This window comes from Dermacentor variabilis, chromosome 9 (genome assembly GCF_050947875.1).
Source record: "Dermacentor variabilis isolate Ectoservices chromosome 9, ASM5094787v1, whole genome shotgun sequence".
NCBI lineage: Eukaryota > Metazoa > Arthropoda > Arachnida > Ixodida > Ixodidae > Dermacentor > Dermacentor variabilis.
Window position 1 is genome coordinate 29,320,251 of NC_134576.1, and position 22,619 is coordinate 29,342,869.

At 47.7% G+C, this 22,619-nt stretch overlaps 1 protein-coding gene across 1 annotated transcript in view; it reads left to right on the top strand.

Moving 5' to 3' along the window:
* The window catches only part of LOC142558283 (peroxidase-like), a 112,100-nt gene that overhangs the window by 37,549 nt on the left and 51,932 nt on the right, over positions 1–22,619 (top strand). Inside the window, exon 4 of the mRNA XM_075670437.1 lies at positions 18,440–18,575. Within this exon, the coding sequence (XP_075526552.1) occupies positions 18,440–18,575 (136 nt within the window). The remainder of the gene's footprint in view (positions 1–18,439; positions 18,576–22,619) is intronic.

The following is a 22,619-nucleotide window of genomic DNA, read 5'->3' on the forward strand; positions in this document are numbered from 1 at the left end:
GTGTGTGTGTGTGTGTGTGTGTGTGTGTGTGTGTGTGTGTGTGTGTGTGTGTGTGTGTGTGTGTGTGTGTGTGTGTGTGTGTGTGTGTGTGTGTGTGTGTGTGTGTGTGTGTGTGCGTGCGTGCATGTGCGCGTGCGTGTGTGTGTGTGTGTGTGTGTGTGTGTGTGTGTGTGTTTATTTACTCATACTGTTGGCCTGTCGGCCGTTACAGGGTAGGTCAAAAGCAGCAATTCAAGAAATAGTACAACACATGAATATTCCAATATTGCATATAGCACAAAAAACAGGTTAATAGCAGCATTTCGGGAATTAGTACATTACATGAATAAGGCAGTACATGAATTCGCGAACATAAGCGAACAAAAAAGACACATAAGCGAAATATTCTGCACATACTCCGATCAATAATACAATAGTAAATGTAGTGTTAACAAACGATCTCGTACGCCCCTAAAATAAAATAATAATACACCCCTAAAATAAAAGCGGTGAGCACGTATGCGTGAGTGCATCTTTCAATGTAGCTCTAGGTTTTTCTCAAATTGTTCTGTACAGGTGCTTTCTTGCGTTAAAACGGGTAATTCATTCCATTCGTTAATGGTTCTTGGGAAAAGGGAAAATGCGTAAGCGTTAATGTGCATCTGAAGGTGCAAACTCTACTTGGTTTGTCTGAAATCTGTGGGGTCCACATGCGTCCCTACATACCACAGGGTACAAATATAGCAGCTGGTGTCGTATCTGATGTGGACTTGGATCTCAAAGACGACGTTTTTAAGAACATGATCGTTTGCACGCCACCATGCAAAATAATTAGCGTTCGAAGGCTAGGCTCGTCAAAATGTATGAAGATACTTTTCGCCTCTGGAAAGCTGCCTAGTCATATTAAGGCTGGACTTGTGCGCTATCCTGTTCGACCTTTTCGTACCACGGCCTTTGCAATGCCATAAATGTTTTAAGATTGGTCATGTTCAGGGCTTTTGCACCAGAGATCTGGTCTGTGCCAAATGCGGTGGGAATCACCATGTAGATTCCTGTGAAAGTCAGGCATATCGGTGCCCTAACTGTAATGGTGAACATTTGGCAACAGATAAAGGATGTCCCTCATTGAAGAATGAACTAAAGGCACTAAAAGAGAAAGCCAAAAAGAAGGCAGCAGGAGATGAAAGCTCCCGTCGCCGTAGTGCTGCCCCAGCGACTGGAAAGGCAGCGCGTTCAAAGAGTGACAAAGACACAACGCATCGGAAAGTAGGGGGGCGGAACTTCTGCCTCTCAGACACATCGTGGCCAGCGCTTCCATCGAAACCGTCGGAACAAGTATCTACAAAGACTTCGACCACGGTGGAAAGCACTGCAAACACATTACCTAAACCGGTATCAGCCAACGACGATGTGCAACTTGTCAATCTTCTAAAGATGCTTGTCAACGTCATCAGATCTCTAATCGCCGGTCGCCAGACACCAGCAGCGTCAGCAGCAGAGCAACTTTTGGAGGCACTCGTTCCTGTCCTCGACGGCCTTCGCTAGACGTTTTACCGGAAACAATTCCAACAGTTGTCAGCAGCCTCGCCCCTTTGTGCTGCAATGGAATGTCAGGTCGATGCGACCGCGGCACGCGGATTTAGTCCTTCGACTCATCGCTATGAAGACTCCACCAGACGATATAGCGCTTCAGGAAACTAACGTAAGGAAAGACGAATATCGATTGCCAGGCTTCGTGGGTGTCCACAGTAACACTCGATGCGCGGAACCAGCTTGTGGCTCTTTCCAGTGTGTGGAGGAGGCGCATACGCGCAATGCTTCAAAAGCATCAGTGTACGTTCGTGCTGACTTGGACTTCGCGGTTATTGACACAGCCGGCATCTGTGACGATGAGTTTGAGTGTGTAGCTGTTACTGTGAGCCTCAGAGGTGTGTGTACGACGGTGGCAAGCATATACAACAGGCCTACGCGTTCTTCCGATACCTCGCTACTTGAGAGCTTAGTGTCTCGGTGTGGGGCATCGTTTGTGTTATGCGGAGATTTTAATGCCCACCATCCACGATGGTGTAGCCGTCCCCAAGACAATCGTGGGACAGAGATTAACGAGATCATTATCAAGAATGATCTCCAATTACTGAATGACGGTTCACCTACATTTATAGGTAGAGGAAAGGAGCATTCCACTATAGACCTTGCGATTTCAACGAGAGATGTGTGCTTAGCCTGGTCATGTGAACCCGACCCGTGGGGCTCAGATCACCTACCCATTTGGTTAACACCAACACATACTGCGGGTCGCCAGGATGTCGTTTATACAGTGACTAACTGGGACAAGTTCCGACAGCTGATCTCAGAGGCACCATCTCAAGACAGCCTATTTAAATTTATGAGTGAGTGCTTACGAAAAGCTACAGTACAACGACGACGGAGTATCGGCAAACCAAATCCCGATCTAAAGCTTTTGTGGCTCCGCGCATGTCGACGACGCGCTTATAGACGGGCACAGCGCTCTAAACGACGCACCGACTGGACTATATACAATCGCATTGATGCAGCCATACGGCGGCATACAAAACAGCTTTGTCGAAAGAGCTGGGAAGCTTTGTGTAGTTCGTTGCACACTGGAAGTGGTTTTGGAAATGTATGGCGCATACTGAAGGCTCTCCGCACTCCTCAAATCTGCAAGAATCCTACGGCTGCATTGAGCATAGCGACTGACCAGTCACCAAAAGTCATAGCGGAGGCATTCGCAGACATTTTCGTCTCTTCTGCATCCAGTGACACCACAATTAGCGACCTTCGTTCTTTGACAAGTCAGCACCATAACCGCTTCCTACGGTCCAGCCTGCTAGATGGATGAGGCAGATTTCACTTTTGAGGAACTGCGACACGCGCTGAGCCTCTCCAAACGCCGTACTGCTCCAGGCGAAGATGGTGTGACGTACCAAGCATTGCGGAACGTTGATAAGAGTTTCCATGACCGTCTATTGGACGAATATAATGAAGTATGGAGAGCCGGTGTAATCCCTGCTGAATGGAAATCGTCCGTGGTAATACCAATTTTAAAGCCCGGGCGTCCTGCAAGGCACCTAAAGTCCTACCGACCAATATCGCTAACTTCAAATGTCATCAAGTTAATGGAGCGAATGGTCTTGTTTCATTTAGATGTCAGGCTAGAGGAGCTGAATTTTTTCCCTGATGTCATGAGTGGCTTTCGGCGCCGCCGTTCGGCTCTGGACAGCATATCAGACCTTGTCTCAGCACTCGAATTTGCTAAAGAAAACAAGCACTCTGCCTACATGCTCTTCCTAGACATACAGCAAGCTTTCGATTCAGTTCCGCATAAGGCAATTATTTTCGCTCTTGCAACCGCGGGAATTTCGGGTCGTCTGCTACAATTTGTGCATAATTTTCTATCGGTGCGTGTCGGAGGAGTAACTAGTGAATACCGAAATGTGAAGTGCGGTGTGTCACAGGGCAGCGTATTATCGCCGCTTTTGTTTAACACCGTACTCGCCGCACTTCCAAGTCGTTTGCCTCGGGACACTGATTTCCCTGTGAGCATAGCTGTCTACGCAGATGACATTGCTCTGTGGATAAGCGGCCCTTCGCACCTTGGTCCGCGGCTTCGTGCAAGCTTGCAAAGAGCTCTCAACGCTACTTCGGAGTATTTGGGTGAAGTTGGCCTGCTCATATCACCTGCTAAGTCGGCTGCAATAGCATATCACCCTAAACAACGCGCTCGTCAAACAATGAGCCGACTGTATCTTGACGAAACGCCTATAAACTGGGTGCGACAACACCGTTATTTGGGGTTAATTGTGGATGATCGCATCTCTTGGCGTCCTGCCGTTAAATCTGTACGACGCAAATCGCACTCCCTCCTTAAGTATGTGGCCGCCTTCACTGCTCGAGGTGCTGGCTGCGACGAAACAACGGCTCTTCAGGTGTACCAGTCATCTGTACTCTCAGGCATGCTGTGCGCATTACCAATTTTGAACATACCACATAGTTTGATGGCCCAACTGGAGCGAGATCATCGCGTTGCCCTTCGACTAATGCTTGGATTACCTCGTGAGGCGCAATCTATTGCATTACTCACTGAAGCGCATCAGTTACCCCTGAGGCTGCAAGCAGATCAGAGAGCTCTGTATCATATTGAGCGTCTGCACCGCGCATCAAATGGTCAATCGCTCCTTGATCGTCTCATTAACCGCCCGTTATCTCGAATGGGAAAAATGGCGGCTTTATTTATGAATATCACTACCATTTCTGAACATGCTGCTTCAGATACGTCTCCGCCTCCAAAAGGTATCACGAAACACGTACTTCCCATTTACCTCACAATCCCTGACATGCACAAAAAGTCTCATATGGCTGTTTCGGCAATATTCCAATTGGCTCAGTCTCACATGTTCGAAAAGTTTCTAGATTATCTTCAAGTTTTCACAGATGCATCTGTACACAACGACGGTCAAGGCGCCTCTGCAGCTTTTTTCTGCCCTTCAACTAAAGTACGACGTATATTTCAAATACCTCATCCAGCTTCGTCAACAACTGCAGAACTAGCAGCGATTAATGTTGCATTGAAATACGTGCAAGGGGAGTTAACTTCATCGAAAGTTGTCATCTTTACGGACTCCCGTGCTGCCCTTAGCAGGTTACAACGCAGTGAGCTTGATTGCCCACTTGTGCGCAGCATTACTGACTCTGCGAGCAAAATTACATCACGTGAGGTATCTGTCGTCGCTCAATGGATACCTTCACACGTAAGAATCGCCGGAAATGAAGAAGCTGATCGGCTCGCTTCAAGTTGCGCTCATAACAACTGTGACTGCCCAGAAATTCTGTGCAAGCTTGATGACGCTCGTCTCCTGATACGTCGCCACCTACTTAAGCAGCATCCAGATCAGCGTGTCGCAAATGGAACGTTCCCGCCCCGTGTTCGTGGTCGAGGCTTGCCTCGTCGCGCTAGAGCACAACTGCGCAAGCTGAGGGTTGGTTGCGTGAACGTGCACGAACGTTTATACAGACAAGGGCGTGTGGCAAGTCCATTCTGTGCGTCTGGTGGCTGCTACGAGACACTTCAGCACCTTATATTTGCGTGTCCCGCTTTCAGTGCGCAGCGCATGTCGCTAGTGAGAAACTATCACCTGCTTGGCCTGCGGTGTGCGACACTCGAGGAATGCTTATACCCCAGTGGTTGTGCATCTAAACGTGATCAGGCCCATCGCGCCCTACTAACCTTTCTAGAGCTAACTAACTTAGGTTCACGTTTGTAGCGTGAACGTTCAACATTCTGTAGTAGCGTGACCTTCAGTGACCGGCCCTACTGTGTGTGATCTGTACTGTGTCCTAACGCTTCTTCCTTCGAAGATGGGAAGTGGCGGGTTCAAACACCTTGTAGTGTATATTGTGAACCGACTACCAGTGAAACGGTGATTGCGTGCAGCTATACTTGGCGTCTCACCGTGGAGCGCACAATTAGCCGCGTAGCAAACTAGCCATGGATGTGATTGATAATTGTGGAGGCTGTTCGATGCGGCGTCACTTTAATTCCGGCTGCAGAGTCGAAACTCGGCGGAACAACGTGCTAGTGTAATGTGTTCTACTTTAGACTTTAGATTTGTCCTGTTGCTCTTCCTTTCCTCCTTCCTCCCTTCCTTCCTATCTTCCATTTCTGTGTTGCTGTCACCTCCCTTCAGAAGAGTAGGCAGGCGTTGTGCCCCTTCCGGTGGCAGTTGCCAGCCTGCTCCTCGCCTTCCCTTTCCTGTTAACTGTATATATGTGTATATGTGTTCAAATCAAATAATAATAATAATAATAATAATTTGAAAAGTATTACATTTGCTTTTCCGCAGCGTTCTACCTTTTCGTGCTGTCAAATACTGTTCACTGTTGATGTTGAATGTGTTTTTAGTGAGAAGAAAAAAGAAGAAAGAGCTATATTAACAGGAGCTTGGCGGTGCAACCCACCACCCCTTTCCTAAGGGGACGCTCATAAGATCTATCGATCTATGCAAAGAGGTGCCCTCTAGTGGCCCCCCGTTTTATGCGTTCCTCGACTGGCATGGTCAAAAATACAGCAGGGTGCTACTCCACAAAGCCACATGCTGGCATCACAGCAGTCATGTGCAGCCATTCATCGTATCGTCCAAACGTAGTAAATCCGGCTAAACATATGCATTTGCGTGTCATGTCTAAGTTGGCATAATCCTTTATGCCATCTGGTTAACTTTATGAACGATGAAATCTAATAAGTTTCTGCAAACCTTGAACATTTTATTCCACAGCGGGAACGTTCACAATGTTGCGGGGCAGGGTACCATGCTTATATGTAAGTTTGAATAGTTGATGGACAGGTCTCAGTTAATAGTTGGTATAATCACCAGCTTATGCCGACTAGAGTGAGAAGAAAAAAGAATAATTTTGTGCAACATTGTTGCGCAGTCTGCCCTGTCGTGCTCATTACCAAAGGATCTTAAAGTCGGCAAGGCGGTTCCAATATTGAAGTCTGGCGAAGTGCATTCACCTTTAAATTACAAGCCGATTTCTCTAACAAATGTGCCTTGCAAAATTCTAGAGCATATAATGTACTCTGATCTCCTCAATTTCCTAGAAACAAGTCGACTTTTTTTTTTTCATCTCGTCAGCATGGGTTCCGTAAATCGTTTTCCTGTGATACTCAACTTATTTCATTTACAGATGAAATCTCTGCCGCGTTGAATAATGGATTTCACATTGACACCATCTTCTTAGACTTTTCTAAAGCATTTGATCTCGTCTCTCACCAATTACCTTGTCTAAAATGAAATACCCTCAACATTGACCGTAATATTATCTCATGAATTGAAAACTTATTATCCTGTAGAACACAACGTGTCTCAGCTAACAATTTTGAATCGTCGCCTTGTACTGTCAGTTCCGGGGTGACGCAAGTTTCTGTTCTCGGACTGTTGCTTTTTTTCATTTATATTAATGATTTGCCTAACTCTGTAGCGCGCTCCAAAAGGTTATTTGCAGACGATTGTATCATTTACAGAGTAATATCATCAATTTTTGACACTTTAAAGCTACAATCTGATCTAGACATGGTAACTAACTGATGCGACACTTGGAAAATGCGACTTAACAGCCAAAAGTGGCAACTAATGAGGATTTCCCGCAATACTGCTTCGTCTAACCTATCCGACTATCACTTGATGAACTCTGCACTTCAAGAAGTCACTTCGTATAAATACTTATGCGTCCTCGTAACATTTAATTTTTTCTGGCAAACACAAAACCACATCACTAACAATGCTAACCGCACGCTTGGTTACCTCGGTCGAAATTTCTCTATGGCAGCCACTAACTTAAAGTTACTGCTGTACAAAACGCTAATACGTCCTAAAGTTGAACATGCCTCTTCTGTCTAGGACCCTGGCTTATATTACTTAACAAATGCAATAGAATCTATACAAAATCGTTGCGCACTTTTCGTTCTTGCTGCCTATTCTCGGACATCAAGCGTAACATCTATGAAGGCTACTTGAAACCTCCCTCTCCTCTCATCCTGTAGGAAGTTAGCACGCTTAGCACTGTTGCATAAAATTTATTAATACAATCCGGAATTAAAAAGTGAACTTTTGTCCGAACCTGCTACGTGTCATCTCGTACTGACCATCACCATAAGTTTAGCGTTCCACACTGTCGCACGAACCTATTTTTTTATTGATTTATTCCTAAAACTACTGACGAATGGAATCATCTGCCAGCCTCAATTGTTAACTTAACCGATAGATCTGCTTTTAGAACTACTATTGAACAATACTTTTGTTAATCCGCAGTTCCTATTTTTTTAATATTATACACTGTTATCAGCACATCCTCTGTATTTCGTTCCACTCTCTTCTATAACGCATTCGGGCTTTGAAGGTATAATAAATGATTAAATAAATAAATAAATAAACACTGTAGACATTGATTTCCTATTTGTAATCTTTCGTACTTCATACATCGGTGTCACTGGTTCCTAAAAAAATTGGAGGACGCCTAAGCTTCGCCTTCATGAGGGAAATACGATAGCGTCATCGCACCCCGTTCGCAACGCCCACTCATTCGCTCGGCATGCTCTTGAGTCACACAAAGACGAAACGTGCGCCTGAGCAAGCGGAACAAACCATAGAACTCGGTGCCTCGGAGTGAGAAACGATCTACGCGAGCCAAACGTCGTGATCGGCACGGACAGCCGGGCCTCCACGCGCCATGAAGGCGGACGCGATCATGGGGCTGACGCCTAGATTGGATCGCCCTCTATCTCGCTTAGGAGCACCACGCAGACGCATGACTCATCGGCAGCAACACGGCACACATCGCAAGGGGTGCTTTCCCACCAGACGCGCTACGGCGCAGCAATCACGTTAGAGGCGTCCCGCATCGGTCGCTGCATCTAAGAATCGCGCTCTGAGCAGAAAGAGGAACCGCGTCGCGCGTGCGAGTGGCGCACCACCTGTGGGGGCAGCGCCGTACATAGCGAGGAGGGGGTCTTCCGTGTTTGCCGCAAGAGGGCTCTGCGTACGCGCCAAGCGCAGAAGAAATTTAGCGGAAACGTACTTCGCAACGCATTTAACTGTGACTTCTGTAATTTACATGCCCATAATTACCGATATGCACCGCAGTATAACTTTATACGGCACGTATTTAAGTCAACACCGCATTCACTAGAGACGACCGCACGCCAAGTTTCATCCTAGACGCCAGCGCTCGTTTCTCCCCTGGCGGAACGATTTCATCTCCAACGGGTGTAGGCTTCCGCCGCCGCTTCCCTTCACGGTCGCGCGCGCGTTCAGTTCGCGCTGCGCGCGAAACGTCTCGTGTTCGCGACGGCGCCTCTTCGGATGACCGGAAATTATTATTGTGTTGTTAACTGTCACGACAGCAATGTAAATACGAAAGGGTTCATTCCACCAGTGAAATTCTGCCGATTCACAAGAAAATGGTACGAAAAATGCAGACGACAGACATGGATTACTGCGGTGCGCCGAGCGAAGTAAACAACTGGCAAACGAAGCGACCTCGTTCATTGATCACTCCTGAGTGTATGACGGTTTTTATATGTAACCCAGATGAATTTAATAATTACTCGGTACATAATCCTTTTATTCATATAAAAACTAAGTTGTTCGACGAGCGCTTGTCCTGTCTTCTTTCTCGTGTTTCGTTTGTGTGTGCGCTGCCCAAGAATGAAAACCACTTCTGTTGTATGCGCTAGCAATGGCCGAAGCTCACGCGTCCCGAGAAATTGAATATGTGCACGATGCATTGAACATGACCGGAGTTCGTTCCCGCTTCACCACTGCACCGATCGATCGAGTTACTGGACGATACGCGCCCGCGTCTTGGTCGCGTCGGCATTGGTGAAGCAGGAATGATTACTAATACTTTCAACTTCCATCTCTTGAGCACTGTTAAAAAATGGCCAAGCTGTCTACATTGCTGTCTATATTCCATATTGTAGGGGACGTACTAGTTAAAGTTGTGTGCGCATGTCGTACTTGTGCTATGCAGCGATATATTTTGTTTATTTCCGCACAGTGTCGATGGATGTCCGTTGTCGCCATCAGAGGCAACACAGATTTGTAGCAAACATATTGTGAGAAACTGCAAAAATGACTTTTTCCGGCGGCACATACTGACGATTTTTCCGGCGGCACATACGATGTCGTTTCCAATTACCTGCTCAGCGTCACTTACATGGTTAAGCAGACGCTGCCCTTTCGCCGCATTGCAGCCATAAAAATATACGTCAAGCGTACCCATCTTCTTAAAGGCAAATAGAAGCATGTACAGTCTGTTTAACACTTAAGGGAAAACTCGGAACGTATTGCATCGCGATGCGGCAAGGAATTGAGTCGTGCGGCGGCAGCAGCTCGAGCAGCCGCAGACGCTCGAGAGGCGGAGTCGTGATCTGCGTCGTCTGCTACGGCGGCGCGCGTTGGCCGCATTGTCGGGAAGCGTGCTACTGCCAGGGGCAGTGCACCGATTTCATCGGAACTGCGGGAAGTGAGCTGATATTCTTTACTAAACGTTGTGCCTCGCCAAACTCTGAACCTTCATCGGCGATAAAGGAGTTCCACAAACTTCTTTTGACAGCATGATTCGTTTGTTCTTTCGAATGGCCGGGGTACTGAGCGCGTGCACGTATTTCTTCACTGTGTGTGCTACCGTAATAAGCAGCGACAAGACGCACTAAGATGTGCGCGCAACGTGCTCAGTTTTTGTTTGACTCGAAAGGAAAACAAAGCACTCAACAATGATAACTGTGGGGGTCGAACACGATAAAACAAACGGATACGATTAAAGGAAAGGTTTAGGTTAAGACAATGAGCTGGAAGTGATTTTTTTCGACAATCATTCGCGGCACCTGACAGACCCTGCTCGCCGGCGGGGAATTGGACACGTCACGCTCGGAACTTCAGTTAGTATCTCGTCATGTCCCCAGCGGCAACGATGACAGCGCTCATCCTGGAAGGCAGTGAAGTGTAAAATGACTTGATCAGGGATGTGTTCATTCGCAGCACGTCTCAGTCGCTGACGATGGTGGATCGAACCCTATCCGCGGGCGACTGATAGAGGGGATGGTGCGGCAGCGATACTTTCAACGAGCCCCAGACATTTTAAATGATGTTGGCGCCCGGGGATCGAGGCGGCCACTCCAAGAGAGTGACTGCGCGCTGCTCTTCCAGCAGATCTTGCACAACACGAGCAGTGCGGATCGGCCACCTATCGCGTTAGAATATATAGTCGTCTTCCAGAAACGGGCCGTCAAGAATGTATGGAATCAGTACGTCATCTATGACTGCCCTGCAGCGATGAACTTACCTTCGAGGCGTATCAGTGGGCGTCGCACAACGCTTAGTAAAACATACTGGCTCATTTCACGCAGTAACGATGAGATCGGCGCCCTGCAACTGACAGTAGAACGCTTCCCGACAAATGCGGCCAGCGCGCGTCGCCGTAGCAGACGACGCCGTTCAAGATCCCGCCCCTCGAGCACCTGCGCGAGCTGCTGCCGCCGCCTGACTCAAGCGCTCGCCGCATCGCGATGCAATGCGCTCCGAGTTTTCCCCTAAATGTGAAACAGACTGTACTACACCCTTCGAATGAAATGTCCACGCGCGCACACGTAGGCACACACCGCGCGCCGCACGAAACGTGCCCAAACACGCGCAGTGCAGGAGGCAATCAAGGCGGTGCGAACGAGAGGTGGGAGAGGGGTACCACCCGCTAATAGAATTTTGCTTCGCATGCGGCGCTCTCAACGCCGGCGCAGCAGCGCCGCTCTCGGTGCCGTTCTTGTCCAGAGGCGGTGTACGGGTGTTATCGCGCCTGTTTTGACTGAAGTATACAACGAGGCTTACCCGAACAAACATCTACCGCCGTCCTTTTTGTCAGCACACACGGTCCTAATACCAAAAACTGAAGACCCAATCAAATTACATAATGTCACATCGTATAGACCGATTATCCTGAGAAATATAGACTATAATATATTAATTGTGGTGAAGAGGAAGCCGAAGAAGGCGCTTTTGTGTCTGCTGTGCGCGCGATCAGCGTTCGCCTACTGTCAGTGCGACTAGACTGTGCCTAGTGCCTTGTAATAAATAATCTTATTACATTTGGTGGAAGGTGCTGCACTCCCCGACCTCACACTGGAGCTTCGCTGCCGAACTTGAACAGCTGCTCCAGCCTCTACTATGAACGACGCTCCCACCAATCCGCTTGGTGCATCTGCCGCTCCTGTCATGTGCGGCGCCGTGCAACGGCAGCGGGACCCTCCTGTTTTTAGCGGATCAGGTGAAACTGACGTAGAAGATTGGCTCTCTACATACGAGCGCGTCAGTGAACACAACACGTGGGATGACCCGACGAAGTTCCGTAGCGTGATCTTCTACCTTGCTGACGTTGTGAACCTCTGGTTCCACAATCACGAACGGGAACTGCAAACTTGGTCCGCTTTCAAAACTGCATTCGCGGAAGTCTTCGGTCTCCCAGCCTTGCGAAAACTCCGTGCTGAACAGCGCCTCCGCCAGCTCGCTCAACAGCCCGGCGAGACTTATACTAGTTACATAGAGGATGTCGTTGATATTTGCGCCCGTGTCGATTCCACCATGAATGAAGAGGCCTGCACAGTCACCTCGCAATTTATTGGACGTTTTGGTGGAAGGAACCGCCGCAATTGCGCTTATTGATACTGGGGCTGCAGTTTCTGTTATCGACGAAAAGCTTTGTCGCAGCCTCCATAAGGTCACAACGCCGTTAGCTGGTATGCTTCTAAGCACCGCGACTGCGCAGTACATCGCCCCGCTTGCTCAATGTACTGCAAGGGTGGTCATCGACGGCATTGTCTATGTTGTTGAATTTCTCGTGTTGTCATCATGTTCACATGACATTATTCTCGGTTGGGACTTCTTGTCTCACCATCGTGCCATCATCGACTGTGCCCGGGCCGAAGTGGCGCTCTTCCCGCTTGCGGACGCCCCGCTGCCTGACCCCTCTGAACAAAAAGCCTCCAAGCTCACTATTGTGTCCGATACGGACATACCACCCGACATGTGTGTGCTTGTGCCCGTCTCTTGCTCTACCGCGCCAGACGCTACAGTACTTTTTACACCGTCGCCGATTTTTCTACGTCGCAAGGCCCTACCTCTCCCATTTGCCGTCCTCACCACTGTGTCTGGATTATCCTCCATGCTTGTGTGTAACCCGTCTCACTACCATGTGACGTTACTGCGCGGCGAATCACACGGTCGTGTTCAGCCCCTTGACCCGCTTCACATTCTCGATGTTTCCGACGACACGGCCTGTTATGAACTCGACGCCCTCACTTCTCCCGTGCCGTGCACATCATCATCATCATTGTCGTCGTCGTCAGACGTTCTTCAATCTGTCGTAGACGCCGATCTGCCGCCTCCATATTGCCAGCAAGTCCTCGCGCTTCTTCAGACTTTTCGCTCGTCGTTTGACTGTGACCAACTATCTCTGGGGCGTACGGCAACCGTCACTCACAGCGTCCACACTGGTGCCCATCCTCCTTTACGCCAGCGACCATACCGCGTGTCGGCAGCCGAGCGACAGATCATTAACGAGCAGGTCGACGACATGCTGCACCGTGGCGTCATTCGCCCTTCCCACAGTCCTTGGGCGTATCCTGTAGTATTAGTACGCAAGAAGGACGGGTCGATACGCTTCTGTGTGGATTACCGTCGACTCAATCAGATCACTCGTAAAGATGTCTATCCGCTGCCTCGGATAGATGACGCCGTCGAGGCGCGGAGTACTTCTCATCTTTGGATCTTCGCTCCGGCTATTGGCAAGTGCCGATGGCAGAAGATGACTGTGAGAAGACAGCTTTCATTACGCCCAATGGCTTGTACGAATTTACCGTCATGCCATTCGGGCTCTGCAACGCGCCCGCTACTTTCGAACGTATGATGGACACCTTCCTTCGCAACGACAAGTGGAAAACATGTCTGTGCTACCTTGATGATATCGTGGTGTTTTCGCCAGATTTCCCGACGCACCTCGTTCGCTTGCGCGAGATACTGACCTGCCTTACCTCTGCTGGCATCCAACTTAACATCAAAAAGTGCCGTTTTGCTGCTCGCAAGTTAACTATATTGGGTCACGTTGTATCGAAGGACGGTCTGCTTCCTGACCCAGCCAAGCTTCGCGCGGTCGCAGAGTTTCCGACGCCCACTACTCTTAAGGCGCTCCGCAGCTTTATAGGGCTCTTCTCTTACTTTCGGCGTTTCGTGCGCAATTTTGCGACTATCATCGCACCACTGACCAATTTGCTTACCGCTACCAACGGCATCTCCGCGTGGTCAACTTCCTGTGACGAAGCCTTCCAGCAACTACGTCGCCTACTTACTTCGCCACCGATTCTTCGACACTACGATCCCACAGCGCCTACAGAGGTACATACGGACGCCAGCGGTATCGGACTTGGTGCAGTCCTCGCACAACGGAAAGACGGCTATGACGAGTACGTCGTCGCATATGCGAGCCGCACTTTAAAGAAGGCAAAGCCAACTACTCAGTAACTGAAAAGGAGTGCTTGGCCATTATTTGGGCGCTCGTCAAATTTCGTCCAGACCTATATGGTCGCCCTTTTGACATTGACCCGACCACCATTCACTTTGCTGGCTGTCCTCGTTGAAGGATCCGTCTGGTCGCCTAGGCCAATGGGCGCTCCGCTTACTCCGCGTTGTCTACCGATCGGGCAGAAAGCACTCTGACGCTGATGCGCTTTCCCGATCGCCGCTACCTTGTGATGTGGCTTCAGTGTCTCCGCTCTTCGCATCCATGTCAGCCTTCAACGTCGCTGATATGCCGGACGAGCAGCGTAAGGATCCCCTGCTTTCAACTATGCTGAATTTCCTCCACGACCCATCCGCCACACCCTCTTCTCGAACACTTCGTCGCCAAGCCGCTCACTTTAATGTCCGCGACAACGTTCTTTACCGCAGAAATTATTTGCCTGATGGTCGCAAATGGCTACTGGTGATACCACGACACATGCGTTCTTACATATGCGCTTATTTTCATGCTGCTCCTCATAATGGTCACGCCGGTGTTCTGAAAACGTATACTCGGCTAAGGCAGCGTTTCTACTGGCATGGCATGTATCACTTCGTGCGCCAATACGTACGCGCTTGCACGGCGTGCCAACGGCGTAAAATCCCACAGCGCACTCCTGGTGAGCTACAGCCGCTGCCCCGCCCGGCTCGGCCCTTCGATCGCGTCGGCATAGACCTATATGGGCCACTTCCCTGCAGCTCCTCGGGTAACCGATGGATAATTGTAGGTGTCGACCACTTGACGCGCTACGCCGAGACTGCCGCACTCCCGGCGGCCTGTGCGCACGAAGTTGCGTTCTTCATCTTGCGGAACTTCGTTCTTCGACATGGCGCACCACGCGAACTGCTCAGCGACAGGGGACGTGTCTTCTTGTCCGAAGTCATCCAAGTTCTTCTCGCTGCATGCAGCATCGTTCACCGCAAGTCTACAGCCTACCACCCGCAAACGAACGGCTTGACAGAGAGGTTTAACCGCACACTCGGTGACATGTTGACTATGTATGTCGCCTCGGATCACAGTAACTGGGACACTGTTTTGCCGTTCGTCACGTATGCCTATAATACGGCCACACAAGCTACCACTGGCTTTTCGCCCTTTTTTCTGCTGTATGGACGAGAGCCCTCGTGTACTATGGCCACAATGCTCCCATACCGACCCGACGCTTCCGAATGCACGCCTGTGTCTGAAGCCGCCAAATACGCCGAGGACTGTAGGCAGCTCGCGCGAACCCTTACGACCGCTGCTCAAGGTCGTCAAAAGCTGTGGCGTGACAGTGGCGCGCTTTCACCAGTTTTCCCGACTGGTTCCCTTGTTTGGTTGTGGGTCCCGCCTCACAGCCCTAACCTTTCGACCAAACTACTTGCACGCTATGATGGCCCCTACCGCGTCATAGACCGTACTTCCGCTGTCACCTATGTTGTCGAACCTGTGACACCTTCACCCGACCATAGGCATCGCGGGCGTGACTCGGTTCATGTCAACCGACTTAAGCCGTACTATGACCCCCTCATCCTACCTACGCCGTAAGTCGCCAGGATGGCTCCTCTTCTCTCCCGGGGGCCATTGTGGTCAAGAGGAAGACGAAGAAGGCGCTCTTGTGTCGGCTGTGCGCGCGATCAGCGTTCGCCTACTGTCAGTGGGACAAGACTGTGCCTAGTGCCTTATAATAAATAATCTTATTACATAATGAAAGTATTGGCTAACAGGTTGCAGACAGTAATGAAAGATTTAGTCAGTCCATATCAAACGTGCGGAATGAAAGGAAGTACAATTATGTCAAACATACACATAGCACGATCAATCCTTGAATGCTGTGACGCAATGCAACTCAGTGTCGCTATGCTGCAAGTTAACCTTGCGACGGCATTCGACCGCGTGCCGCACGATCCGCCTCTATCTATACTTGAATACGTGAATGTAGGCAATGTGATCGGCAAAGGTGTGCGGATTGTTTACGCCGCATGTACGACGAGATTGATAATAATCAGTAGATGAATACATACCAGTACAGCGCTCAGTCAGAGAGGGGTGCCCATTATCACTGCTTCTTTTTTTGCATATATATTGAGCCCTTTTGTCTAAGCGTAATTAGGAGCAACGCGATACGAGGATTTCAATTACATCAAGCCGAGGTAAGCCTTCTTGCTTACGCTGATGACATTGCAATTTTCTGTGTTGATCATGAAAGTATAATGCATACTGCCAATGCTGTTAAAAGTTTCTGTCAAACAAGTGGTATTGCAGTAAAGTGAGACAAGTGCGTTGGTTTTTGGCATGGGGAATGGAACGTCGCACCAAGGATGTTTTTGAACATTAAATGGCAAGAAACACCGAAAAAATACTTAGGAGTGCCCCTACAGTACTACTCTGGCAACGACCATTATTGGAAAAAACAAACAGAGGTGTTACGTGAAAATGCACAAAAGTGGAAAGGATGGGATAAGTCGATTTTCGCATGAGCCACGACGTGCAACCTATTTCTCGTAAGGAAGCTATGGTATGTAATGCAAGTTTTTCATTGCAGCAGGTTAAATGTACAAGAAATGCACAGAGTGTTCGCGGTGTTTATCTGGAACTCTCTATGGGAAAAAACGAGCCGAACAAATTTGTTTAAAAGAGGGAGTGATGGTGGGCTTGGTTTAGTGCATGTGTATGTGAGACAAATCGTCAGTCGATTTGTTTTTCTCAGAGATGCAGATGATACCTTTCTCAGAACTATGATTCGACTGAGGCTGGGTAAAGTGCTACCAGAGTTTGTTGTGTCTTCGGTGAGTGAACAAGGACCAGTACGGGCATATCTAAAAGAAGTGTTGTCATCTTTACACTTCTTATCAGTGCGTTTTCTTTACAATATTTTACTGAAATGTCACGTAGTAAACTGTACAAGGACCTTGTGGATGTGCTATTTCCTGTGCCATTGTACCGTGAATTATACTGTGCAGGCAAACGAAAAGTTGTTTTGAAACGCGTTAAAAAATGCTAGTTGCACCAGGCGTTAAAACCTTTTTTTTAAGCTGCACACGGGAACCTTACCCGTTAAAACATGATTAGAAGGAAAGGGTTTATTATTCCGTGGGGTACTCATTGTTCGTTATGCAAAGAACGAGAGACAATTGAGCACTTGTTTTTAGATTGCTGGGGTGGAATGTTCTTCTGGGACATCTTACAGAGAACCTTGAAAAAAGAGTTGCCATTAAGTCCGCAAGCAATCCGTTATCTCACGGTCGAAAGCGACGATGATGTGCCTTTCGATGTGGTTATGCTCCTGGGACTGCACAGTATATGGCGAACTCGGAGTTCTGTACACAATGCGGATATCGACGCTAGACCAGTTCGCGAATATATTTGCGAGTCGGTGTCCCATTTTGTCGTAGTGCAGAAGGTGCAGTCATATGTACCAGAGTGGGCTCCAAGATTAGAAATGTTGTTGCATACTCCGAAATACTGATGACGAAGTCAGCAAACAGCTGACGGTTCTCGGTACTATGATCTTGTTAATCTGTTCTTCTGATCTCGTAAACTCTGTGACGAGCGAGGCAATAAAGGAAAAAATCTCGTGGCTGAGTGGTAGCGTCTCCGTCTCATACTCCGCACACCTTGTTTCGATTCCCACCCAGCGTATCTTGCAACTTGTTTTTATTTATGAATTGTGTGTCAGCCATCTTTCGCTCACTGCCAACGCCGACGACACCGGCTTTTCTGCTACACGAGTTCCTTAACGCTATCGCGTTCAAACAATTTCAGGATAGTGCTGCATATTCAAGAACGATATCTGTATTATGACACGTGATCACGCTACTGCGTTGCTTGTTTGGGAGTTGGGAGTAGTCTTGTGTTTCTTTTAGTACTTACGCCCATATTTATTGTCGGTATTGGTTTAGCTTGCTTTATTCTTTTTTTTTTGAACTCGTGACTCGGTGTGCGTGTTATCATATCATTTTCATCTAGGATACTGCACCCATGCCTGAATTTTTGCACAATGCTCATCGGATGGCATCACGCACATATGATACCAATTCGTTAATGCAAGATTATAATAATGCGGGACATGGCGACGATATTATATAATAGTATCTATGTTGAAGGGTTTATCATTTAAGTTTCTGTTAACTTTTTCTGTGATATTCCTCTCACCAGTATTCCCGCTCCTGCTATGCTTAACTTTGAAGCCTACGGTGTGCGAGTAAACACGTCGGTTTCCTGTGCCATAAACGCGCGTTGCGGGTTCCATTTCCTGTGTTTCCTCCTTTGTTCATATTTAGCTTTATGCAACTCTATAGGTTCCTATGCTCTTGTAACTCGCGTGAAGTGAATGAGTAACTCTGTACCTCAACAGGAGACGTCCGGACCAACCAACAGCCTGGCATACTATCGATGCAAACACTGTGGATGAGGGAGCACAACCGCATCGCCCGTCAGCTGACATGTATCAACCCTCATTGGAACGATGAGAGGCTTTTCCAGGTCACCAAGTAAGAAGTGCAATTTTTCGCAAAGAGTTTGCAATTAGCAGCAAGAGCCAGGAAAAACTGGAATTAAGGCAGAGCACAGTGATACCTTGTTTCGTATGCCACGTTACGTGCACGCGGATAAGAGCACAGTTATTGTGGCCAAAGTGCTCGGATGCAAAAATCTTGATCCGAGGACTCCTTGAGCCTTTTAGGTAAGTTCCTTTATTTCTTTTAGGTCAGTCAAGAAATTCATCAGAACTGTACATGTCTTGGAGGACACTTTTCTTTACAAAACAAAATATAAAATTTAGTAAACAAATTTTTGAATGCTCTTACTGCGATATTTTGATTAGCCATGTTTTATTTTTATTTTTAACGGCATCCATGCGTGACGCGCATTCATTGTAAAGGAGTTCGCTGAAAGTGAGAAAAGGCTTCCGATAGTCACATTAGCAAAGAAAACGAAAAAGAAATTTAAGAAGTTTTCAACACGTAAAACATTTTTAAACATTTGCAGTTGCGCCCTAGGGGGGAAGCACTGAGTGCAATTGCAAAGTTTAGCGTAGAGCGTGAACTTTTCAGCCGCTGTTCTAGCTATACACGAATCTGGATAATGCGGACGCAACATACATGGGTGCGCCGAATTTCTGGCAACAGAAAAAGCTTTGACACGCCGTATATGCCGTGTAATGACATCCGACAGCCACCAGAACGCTTCCCCTAAAACGACGCACCAGAATAATTACATTATCTTGAAGTTCGATAATTCATATTGTTTTGCACTTCTTTATTTATTACACTGAGAGTTGCCTCGTAAAAGCCAGGCACTGCGAATATCATGTTTTATGGCGTTTTTTACGGGCTGTCATTCTGAAACTTCTGAAGAAACATTTTGTCATGACCGTAAGACTTCATTTTAGCAACGCTGTCAGGCAATTCTTGCGTATAGGGCATGTGTAAGCACATAAATATAGATGGAGCCCCATGGCGAAACCGACGTCAACAGCGACGACGGCGGCCAAAATATACCTGGATTGTTTATATATTTTTCTATCGGAATACTATTGAATAATGCAATAATTTGCAGTTATTTTTGGCGTCGCGTTATGGCGAAAACAAAGCTGGCAGACAATGTCGTGGTGCTAGCGGTGGTGTTTCAGGCGGTTTTAGCCTGACAGCTGAGGCCGGCGATTTCTCCGTCTGTAAGGCCTCTTTCTTGGTTTACAGTTTGTCACCATGTCTGACACTTCAGTGTCCCTAAGAAATGCAAGAAGGCGCAGTCCTTCATTTCGAATTCTCAGGTGACCTACTGGAAACACCAGACATTCTGCACAATAAGCTGGGACACCTCTTCTAATTGCGTCAAGTAGAATGTCTCGCTGCTGTTATGACTGGCCTGCGTGGTGAACAATTTGTGTCGCGCCGCCAAAGCCACAGTAAGGGCCCAGACGTTTCAAAAGCGCCGCGCCACCCGCAACCATAGAAAAACTCATAGGAGGCCACAGAGGTGAAGTAACGTTAGCTCTTGTGAGCGCATTCTCACCTCCTTCCTTATGGCGCGTGCGACGCCCTCACGTATGCGTAGGCTCGTCAGTGCTGTCTCTCTCCCGCAAACTGGACTGTTAAGAAAACGCAAAAACGACGGTTTCACGCGCCTTGGGGGCAAGTCAAAGATCCCATGGTGGTCAAAAACTTATCCGGAGTCCCTCGGTATGGCGTGCATCATGAACAAATTCTGGTATCGGCACTTAAAACCACACAATTCGTTCATTGAAGCATTATATGTGCGTTGCCTCTTTCTTCCCCTCCTCGGCGAGGGAGAAGCCGGCAGTATCTCTGTGTGCATGTAGGCGCGTCGTTGCCTTTCGCTCTGCTGGGCCTGTGGTGCTTACAGAAACCGTTGAGCTGTCTTCCATTTACCGAGCGGCGGCCGCAAGCGTGCAGAGCACTGACTCTCTCCTTCCCTTGGCCGAAGGTGTTGGCCGCCCGCTTGAAAAAATATGTGCTACCTAGCACGAAAATTCAATGCTGGAACTGAGCAGAGTCTGCTTGGAGACTACTCGGGAAAGACTACTCGTTGCCTTTCGCTCTGCTGGGCCTGTGGTGCTTACAGAAACCGTTGAGCTGTCTTCCATTTACCGAGCGGCGGCCGCAAGCGTGCAGAGCACTGACTCTCTCCTTCCCTTGGCCGAAGGTGTTGGCCGCCCGCTTGAAAAAATATGTGCTACCTAGCACGAAAATTCAATGCTGGAACTGAGCAGAGTCTGCTTGGAGACTACTCGGGAAAGACTACTCGTTGCCTTTCGCTCTGCTGGGCCTGTGGTGCTTACAGAAACCGTTGAGCTGTCTTCCATTTAACGAGCGGCGGCCGAAAGCGTGCAGAGCACTGACTCTATCCTTCCCTTGGCCGAGGGTGTTGGCCGCCTGCTTGAAAAAAAATGTGCTACCTAGCACAAAAATTCAATGCTGGAACTGAGCAGAGTCTGCTTGGAGACTACTCGGGAAAGCGGATTAGCGCCGTAGGCTTTGGACATGTTGACCGGTGAGTAAAAAAGCAGTGCTTCGCTTTTTCAAATTTGAATTTTTATGCTTGCGAGGCGGATAAAACATGTCCCTGTTGCCATTTCCCAAAAGCAAATAATAATAATAATAATTGTACAGTTATTGCTCTTTAAAGGCAATTCAAACGAGGCTCTTTGTTATTTTTCCAAGTTTCTATAATTCCCAACGTGGAGTACAGGATAAATAATAAATAGTTTTGTCTGTTTCTACATAAATGATACATTGCGATAAGTTCACTGCACATCCGTGGCAAAGGCAATTTGACTGAGTCAATTAGCATGATTGCATTTCATACATAACAAGATGGCTGTTTATTACGAGCACCTGACAGAAGCAATAACTATCTAATTGAGTCTTGACTAAGCGCTGCCCACACTAAGACACCTTTGAAAGAAATTCGCACGCAAAGAAAAGCGCCGTGTGTTTTTGTGCTTTTTAGTCATGGAGAACTTTATGCACTGTATTTAGTCAGAAAGTAATAACAAACTCATCGGAATTTCCACGATAGTAATTGAGGCTTTTTTTTCTTTCGACCGCAGCCTCCAAGACGATGCTCATATTTGCTCTCCTTGTTGCACTCTGTTGTTTCTGGATGTGCAAGTCAACAGTGAATATATCAGCTCAGGAAGTAACATCAAGGCCCAGCATCCTCCCAAGCTATGTTTTTGAAAAGTTCTACTGGAACGGTGATTTCTTCATTTATTGCACTAACTTTTGTTTAACGATTTCTTGTTTACACGTTTGTAAGGCTTCATCATTTCATTTTCAGGAAGATGGACAAATGGGACATTATAAGTCTGCCAGCTGCCAGTGCCAATCCATAAGTAGCTCAACGGTCACCATATATAATGACAACAGGATTTATTGAGCTATGTGTAGCACCAAGAAATGTTGCAAGTTTATGAAACAGACAAATGTGAGCCCTATCAGGAAGGCAGGAGTACACAATATTGCATCATACCGAGCGGGAAGGCTGAAATTTGTCGCGCAAGTTTAATCGCTTTAAGGCCGTTTTATGACAACTGCATGAGTAACACATGAGTTGAGTAACATAAGTTGAGTCTCAAACCGTTTCTTTTCTAGTCATTACAATTATGATAACATGAAAGGAAACGAGTAGTAAGCTTGTACCTGGTGAAGCACAAACTCTCTCATCTGCTCTGAGCAAATCAGCTAGGCGGGCATACCACCAAGTATCAAATGCTCCCTCACAACGATAATTTGTTAGAAACAAATTCAAAGAATTTCAAAACGATCAAAAGTGCTCAATTCAATTTTGAGAAAGTGACCCTTGATGGTGACTGAATATCCTGCTGTCACTCTTACATGATTCACGAACATTTAGTATTGAATAAGAACTTAGCAAATCCAGCACAGTAAGATAAGGGATGCTAGAAGCGACAAGCCCACACTACTCGCCTGCTTTCAATTTCACAAACATGGCAAATCATAAAAACCATTATTCTTGCTTTTCCAACAGCAGATGACAAATCTGAGCACAGT